The sequence below is a fragment of the Rhincodon typus genome, chromosome 20 (genome assembly GCF_021869965.1).
Source record: "Rhincodon typus isolate 14 chromosome 20, sRhiTyp1.1, whole genome shotgun sequence".
In the NCBI taxonomy this organism is placed as follows: Eukaryota; Metazoa; Chordata; class Chondrichthyes; order Orectolobiformes; family Rhincodontidae; genus Rhincodon; species Rhincodon typus.
The window spans coordinates 42694201-42702500 of record NC_063351.1 but is presented as its reverse complement, the minus strand read 5'-3'; the positions used below and the strand labels follow the sequence as shown (position 1 = coordinate 42702500).

At 44.4% G+C, this 8300-nt stretch overlaps 1 protein-coding gene across 1 annotated transcript; it reads right to left on the bottom strand.

The window, feature by feature from the left end:
- Window positions 1–2028: 2028 nt before the first annotated feature.
- wu:fc17b08 lies at window positions 2029–7556 on the bottom strand. The gene is made up of 2 exons (XM_048608787.1): window positions 7476–7556; window positions 2029–7296 (listed from the first exon to the last, which is right to left on the bottom strand). The coding sequence occupies exon 2, from the start codon at window positions 7230–7232 to the stop codon at window positions 2499–2501; it is 4734 nt and encodes a 1577-aa protein (XP_048464744.1). The 5' UTR covers window positions 7233–7296; window positions 7476–7556; the 3' UTR covers window positions 2029–2498.
- Between the last annotated feature and the right edge of the window lie 744 nt (window positions 7557–8300).

The window sequence follows — 8300 nt, the reverse complement described above, 5'->3', positions numbered from 1 at the left end:
AGGGAATGTGAGGAAAGGAAACAGCAGTAGGGAGAGTTGCCCTTTAGGTTGGTATTTTTTGGGGGTGGGGAGGAAGACTGAAAATAATTCTGAAAGAGCTAACACACCACCCTACAACACCTTAACCTTCACAAAAGGCTGAGGTTGGCTAAATCAGCGAAAACCACTTGCCAAAATATTGGGGCATTCAATCACAGTTTAGAATAGGGAGGCTCTTGTTGTGACCTCATCTCTGAGCCAAGAGGCCTGGGTTCAAGTCCCATCTGGTCCAGAGGTGTGTCATAACACCTCTGGACAGGGTGATTCAAATTTTTTTTTTTTAAAAAAGAATCTCAAGTGGTCCAACAAACTTTTGATTGAACCACTTGAGCACAACTGGCCATTCCAATTCTTTGTTCTTGATCTTGTTATGACAATGCTGGGTTTGCTCATCTCTGATCTGCCCTACCACAACAAGCTAAAACACAGTTCACTTTTCATTCAGCCTTTATTAAAGACTCCAAAGTGGGCTTAAGATTGAGAGCTGCATCCCATGTCCTGCTGGCTGGCATTTTTGAAGTTCTTTCTTGGGATGTGAATGTTGCTAAGCTTGCCCATTATCAAATTTCCCCAGAAGGCAGTTAAGAGTCAATCAATATTGCTGTGGATCTGGAGTCACATGTGGATCAGAGCAGGTAAGATTGGCTGTTACCTTCCCTGAAGGATAATAGTGAACAAGATGGGTTTTTCTGACAATCAGCATGGTCATCATTAGGCTCTCAATTCCAGATTTTTAAATTCAAATTCAAATTCCACCATCCACCACAGTAAGATTGGAACCCGGGCCCTTGAACATTACCCAGCTTTCTGGATTAATAATTCAGCAATAATACCACTAGACCTATCAGGGAGACTCAAAGACAAGAAGAATTTTTAAAATAACTAACTAAACTAAACATGAAGGACAGAGAGGAACACTGGAAAGGATGATGGGAGCCTATCCAATAATAATTTATCAGAAGCAACTGTATACACTTGAAGTGGAAAAAAAAACATTTCAGGGCAATGGAGAAAGTGAAGGATACCAGACTAATTGGGCAATCTTTCAAATGGGCATTGCTGCCTAAGTGGCCTCTTTCTATACTGCACCATTCTGTGAATTATACAAGAGTAGGAGAAATCTGCTAGCATGTCTGCTTTTACCATCGTTATCTCAATAGCACACTTAGTCAAATAAATTATAGAGTAAAAAACAATAGCAAATATGGGGGAACAGTCAGGCTTGAAGTGAACATGTTGAGCCCTCACCTCATCATCAGCGCTGGCTACTGAGTCACGGAGGAGAAGTGAAAGTGGGATGGGAAGGGCTATGTAAATGATCTTGAGCTATAAAGGAAGATGCAGAAATCTTTGCTTTCCAGCCTTGGAAGACAGTGACTGAGGGGATCCTGTAGAAACCGGTAGTGAACAACATAGATTGCAGTCTAAGTAATCATCATGTGGAATGGAGTCTGAGCAGATCAACAAAAGCAGAGTCATTTGAATAATTTAACAGATAAAGCCCTGGTTTGCGGGTGGGATTGGATAAGGGGAGAGAGACAGAGAGATTGGAAAATTTAAGTAAGGAGGCATTTAAAATGAAGAAATGTTCTGCTGATTGAGCATGCAGAGAAACTTTCTACTGGCAGGCGGTCTGAAAATAGAGAATACAAATTCAAGGTAAACCAGCAAAAGAATCGGTAAAGAAAACCTTTTGTTTATACATCGGGATGTTATGATTCAGAACACACTGGCTTAAAGAGCATGAAAGCAGATTCAACAGTAACTTTCAAAATAGGAATTGAATAAATACCCGAAAAAGGAGATTAATGCTGCATGGGTGGTTGGCGGGGGGGGGGGAGGTGGGAGCCCAGACTAATTGAATATCTCTTTCAAAGAGCCAGCACATACACCATGGGCCAAATAGCCTCTTTCTGTGCTGTAATATTCTATTTGCAATGGCTTTCTTCTTACAGAAAGTGGAGGTGCAACAAGTATAGAGTAAGTCTCCATTGTGAATGCAAGCCTTTAATCTCAGATACACACACGCAAAAAATTGTTTCTTTTCCTCTCGTCATTAAATAAGGCACTGTTCTTTTCAATTTGCGCTTGCAGCTTTCATTTCAGTCCTAAGCCAGGGCAATATTTTATATATATATATACACACACACATATATATATGTATATAAAAAAAACAAACAGGAAAAAGAAAACAATACCATCCGTAGCACCATATAAAAACTCTATTCACAGTTGGGGGAAGCTCCCTGTATTTTCTTTACAACAAGCTATAAGCTCACGTGCTTAAAAAAATAAAATTAAAAATCACACTTCAGTTCTTTCCTCTGCGATTTCAAAGGCTTGCTTCAAGATTATAAAAAGCAGCTTAGACAATTAATGCTTTCTGCAGTCAACAATCTTTTGTTGACTGCTGTTGTATAAAGACACAATAATTTACAGTTAGTCCTTCAGGAAGTGTGTCATTTTGCATCAGTCCGCTTGCGTCTATTGGGAACAGGGTCTCTCTTCTCATTTAACTTCCGTTTCTTTTTGTGCGTAGCTTCTGAGGTGGCTTCACCCTTTCGCTTACGCTTCCCTGGGGTGGCCATCTTGTTTCCCTTTTTGGCATCAGTCTTAATGCCCCTCTTGGCCTTGACTGAAGGCCCTGCTGTTTTCTTGTTAGGTTTCATCCGACACTCTTTGCTGCTGTTTCTTTTTGTCATCCTGCCTTTTGCCGCATCCCGACCTTGGGATGAGCCCTTGCCCCTTGGAACATTTTTCAGGTTAGCGCCAGAAAGCCTCTTCTCTGTGCTTTTTGGAGACAGAACATTGGTCTTTCCACTGGCAGCAGCCTTTTTGGGAGCTGCAGCCTTTACAGCGTTGACCTCCACTCTGGACTTCCGGTTTGCAGGCAACTGCTTGGGCATGGATTTGGGCAGCAGGACAGGAGGGCCTGCCTCAGACTTGCTGCTCTTGACTCGACCCACACGGAGTTCCTTAATGCGATTGTCCTTGGGTGCCTTCCTCTTCCCTTTGCTCTCTTCAGGCTTCCGAGAGGCAATGGGGAGAGGGGCTCCAGGACAGTCCAGTTGGGCCTGCGAGGTCAGCTTGGGAGAGACCATGGGGTTCATACAGACACTCTTGTGCTTGGCTAAGACCTTCCTCCCAGCGTGCTCTTGCCCCTGCTGCAATTTGTGGAGCTTGCCTCTCATGTTGGAATATTTCCGCAAGATCCATGCACTGACCGGTTTCTTCAACCCCAAATGCTTGGAGGGCTGGGCTGCTGTATTGTTACCAGGAAATCCACCCTCCTCGACAGGGTCACTTTCCACTTTGGCCAGAAAAAGGTCCCTGGGAGTCAGGCCTTCTCTAGTATCTAAGGAAAAGCTCCATTGCTGCTGTCCTGCTCCATCCGCCCCTGTCGCAGCTCTCCTCTGCACATTGTCCAGCAGTGCCCGAGTCTTCCAATTGTTTCGAGCAGGAGATGCCACGGCAAACTTTTTCAGGTGTTTCTTTAGCCGCTCGGCTTGGGGACTGGGGAACAGACCGATCATGGAGTTCTTCTGAAGGAAGGTTTTAGCTTTCATGGTCTCAACTGGATTCCGGGCACTGACATTTTTAACGATGATCAGAGACCTGGTCTCAGTTGTTTCCATGAACCATTTACAGATGCTGGCAAGGTTGAAGTTGGTCATAAAGAGTTTCTGTACTGGGGATATTTTATGGTCATACAGCCCTCTTGCTTTGCGTGCCCTCTTCTTGCTTTTCCAGATCTCCTTGAGCCGGTCGGACTTGCATTTTGCTTTCTGCATTACTGGCACTTCCTTCTCCATCTGAATCCAACCCTTGTGAATGTTCTCATACGTGGCATTCAAGGTGGTGATCAGCTCCTGGTTCTCATCCTCTGAGCACCAGTCCAAAAACTTCGGCCGACTTGGTTCAGGAGCATCAGCATCACTCAGACCTAGCAGCTCAGATTCTTCATTCTCCTGGTGAAATTCAGTAGGTTGATTCATACTTAAGCATTTGCTGTCCTCTTGTAGCATTATTGCCTCTGGTTCTGTGTTGGACATATTTGAACATCTCAAGGTACGAGATCCAGCAAGAACCTTATCTCCTGGTGGTACTTTTGGGGTCATTCCTTTAGCTGCTTGGTGCAGTGATCCCACGTTCGTCAATCTTTTCATCATGCTTCCTCTTGCCCATTTTGAGTTCTCTTTACAGGTATCTGTCTTCCCTGAACTGGTCTGCTGTTGGATAGCAGGAGACATATCATCCACCGAACCATCAGAAGATTCCGAATCTTGATCGTTTCTGACATGGTGAGCAGAGAAAGAAACTTTTCGTTCTGCCGATGATCGAGAATCAACACTGACCTCGAGAATCCGACCTTGCCCATAGCTCGCTCTTTCGTTGCTAAGATTGTCATCCACCGACTCGTCATCTTGCAAGTTTTCAAAATCTTTCAAAAGGGGATTTTTGGAGAGTGGCTTAACGGTTGCCTTTCTCGCTTTGGCAATATCTTGCTCAGATGTGGAAGTAAGAGACTCACACACTCTGCTCTCAGGGTCAACAATGCTTTCCAAAAGGATTTTGTTGAAGCACTCTGTAGGAAACTGAACAGATGTTACTCTGTTGATACACACCTCCCTTTTGTACCCTCTCTCGCCTTGACTTCTCAGGAGTTTTATGCTGAGACAGGGTACCAGTAATCCATCAACACAAACTGGTGGCTGTTCTTTTGTGTCATCGGGACAAGTCACAGCTTGTGGCCTAGGCTGCTGACTCCGTAAACATCTGTCTGAAGAAGCTAGCTCCAATTTCCTGCGATGCTTTTTCTTCTCTGATGTGGTGAGGCCTAGTGTCTTCTCGTGGTGGCTTCTCTGCTTTTCATCCTCAGGAGTTCCTTCAGTGCTATTGCCTCCTTCCCTCTTTTGGTCAATCACATTTTCATCAAGGTCTTCCAATTTCATCTTCTCCAAAGCTGATCCGTTCATTGCAATATTACACCTCATATTATCAGTTCCCTGATGAGGTCCTTCCATAAGCTCCAGCACAGACCCTCCTGAAGCAAGGTGACTGCTCCCATCTTTACATCTGGACATTATTGGCGGACATGAAACTACACAGGGAGTGACGGAACAAGCAACTGCTTCAGGTGGAACACCAAGTGTCTGTTCTGAAATGCTGGGCCCTTTAATCTCAGTTAACAATTTTTCTACCTGTATCTCATTCACGTCTCCAAGAGATTCAACTGCATCCCCAGTACGCTGATCTTCTGATAGCGGACAGCTGAGACTATTGCTCATTGTGGTCTTGTTAATGTTTAATATTTCACTGTTGCCGAAGTGCCGAGTGCTGCAGTGCTCGTGAGCAGGAGTGATCTTAACCTCAATACTGCAAAATGAACTGGTGCTCACCTTTTCTAAAGATGTCACAGATGGGTTTTGGTTCTGATCAACTGGAACAGGCTGCAAATTGTTTGGAGAGCCTACTGTTGATGATATGTCCTCAGTGGCATCACTTTCTTTTACTAACTGTTCCAGTTCAGAAGGGTTCCTTTGCGTGTTCCTGCACTCTCCCAGTGGCTTCGATAGTTCAGGGCTCTCACAAGCACCATGTTCAGCTGGCAAGCTGTCACAAAGAGCTCGGTAATCAGCACGTGTTGTGATGCAGTTGTTCATTTGTAAGGTTAAGACCGGCGTGTTCTTGACTTCCAGAGAACGGCTTTTGGAATCAGAGGTATTGGTCTGATCCCTAGGTCTCTCGGGATCCCCTTGTGGGCTGTTTTCAGTCCGGAAAAGCACCTCAGTCTCCCGTGAACGACAGGTCTGACTCGGCTCAACCACCAGCTCCCCTTTACTCTCTGAATAACTAAAGTCTTCCTGTGAGACTTTCAGCTGCACCTTAGGGTCCCCATGAATACCAGCTCCAGCTCCAGCGCCCACAGAAACACAAATGGGCACACTGACAGGCAGGATAAGTGCTTGCTTCGGGGTCACTGGGGCAGGCGGTATGGGAATTAATGAGGGACAGTTGCCCTTTCTCGCCTCCATTGCTGGACTCTTGGCCAAAGTGCGGACAGTCTTTAGCTCCCAATATTCTTCATTGCAGAGATGTCCACGTGTGCTTTTCCGTGCAGTCTTTCGACTGGAAGATAAGGACCTCTGAGCATCAAAACGGCATTCTGTGATGGGCTTGCTGATGTAAACAATATCACACTGGTTGTCATGCTCATTCACATATTGGCACATGGGCATGGAAGAGCGAGCCCGCAGTACAGACACCCTGGTGCTTTTTCTGGCTGTTTTTGTGGGAGGAGCCTGTGGCTTCAATCTCAGACGGCCACTGGCGTCACGCACAGCAGCACGCGACTTCGAGGGAAACCAATCTTTGGTGCTCGACTCCATTGTGAGCACATGGCTACTTTTGATCGTTCTTTTGGTAGCACTGGTATGTTCTCGAGATCCACCCTGAACCGAAGTGTGTTTAATTGCTTTGTGATCAGACACAGCTCTGGAACTGCCCCGTGAACCACTGTGATTTTTGGACAAATTCTTACTCAAGTTCAAAAGTTCCTCAGGAAGAACTCGGGGAGTTTCAACCTGAGCTTTGCCAGCAACTGCAGCCTCTGTTTTGTTCTCGTGGCTGTTAGAACATATTCCTTCTAATCGGGCAACAGTACTAATGTGTGCACATTCACTAGAGGTCTGATCTAGTTGTGAGATATCGGTCTCCTTTTGATTCACAGTTTCTTTTTGTAGACACTCCATGCTCCCAGTTTTATTATAGTCAGTAGTACACATACCTATAGAGGAGAACCCTGCCTCTTCAGTGCAGTTTTTTATATAATTTCCACTGCTACAGCAGCCTTTAGGTGTTGGCTTTTCAACAGAAGCAACTCTGTTTGCTTCAGTTCCCAGCAGGAGTAGCTCCTCCCGAGCTGGCTGGTTTTCTTCCTTGATGCTTTCGCTGTTCAATTTGTTTGGTGTTTGGATCTCTTGATTTGAGGAAGGACATGATTGTAAGGTGGATCCTCTCCCAGTTCGGTCCTCAGAGTTTTTAGGCTGTTGAAGGACAGGGGGTGGGCTGGATGTAGCCATGTCCTCATGTGATGACAATTCCGAGGGCTCCTCGTCTGGACTTGCTTCACTGTGCATGTAGCTTAGTACGTTCATAAACTGTATCTGATGATGTCTACACAGCTTAGCCATAAACTGATCTAGGGAAGTCCAGGATTCCGTGTTGTGTTGTGCCTCTTGCCTTGGTATCTTGTTGCTAAGAAAAAAAGCAAACAAAAGAAGACATTTACACCTCAAATGAACAGTTTCAGACAACAGCTGTGTGGCTTCTTTTTATCTAAACATTTCATCTCGCTGGTTACCACTGACTGTGGTCCCTATATCTCCATAGCAGAATTTTTAAAAGAATTAATGCAGAATATATTAACATCTTACTCTTTTAAGATGTCCCCCTCGAACTCCCTTTCTCAAATGAAGTTCAAGTTCATTAGCTTCAATACATCCATTCAAAGGGATCTTAGGTTTGTGAATAAAAGCAAAATGCTACAGATGTTGAAAATCTGAAAGAAACAGAAAAAAGTGCTGGAGAAACTCAGCAGGTCTGGTAACATCTGGGGTGAGCACTTATGGTTTTTATTTTAGCTACATGAATTGTTTCTAATTATCACTATCCTGTGAAACAGCGATCGAGCCGGTGATTGAAGCTGACACACAGAACAGCAATGATCTTACCGAATGGCTGAATACTTCCAACAAGACAGCATATCAGCAACCTCTCCCTTGAAACACAACAGCATTGCATTGGAGTGTCAAGTTGGACTAAGTGCTTCAGTCTCTGGACTGAGCTGTGAATCCGGAACATTCACACTTGAACACCCTCTCCAACAGATCATAAAAGGTCAGGGCAAAATGTTCAAATACATAAATATTCACCCAGTCCCACAGTAGAAGGGCAGATAGTTTTAGAAATGTATACCTAATTATGCTACCTACAGCCTAGCAACTATAACAGGATTATTGCTAAAGGAAGATACAACTATTCCAATTGAAAAGCAGCATCGCTCATTCTGTGACACAAGGAGCACCGCTCAATTGAAAAGAAATGTGTTAGAGATTTAAATCACAAAATCAGTAATTAATACGCATGTATTTCAAGTAATAAAATGCTTCATAGTAATGTTATCGTGCAAAATTTGACGCTGAGCTTCATAAAGACAATATTTACGGTTCTGGTCCTCCTCATACTGCTTATCCAGTATG

Bases quoted from the DNA above. Each gene is read 5' to 3' on its own strand.
- wu:fc17b08 (XM_048608787.1), bottom strand. From the start codon at position 7,232: ATGGCTAAGCTGTGTAGACATCATCAGATACAGTTTATGAACGTACTA.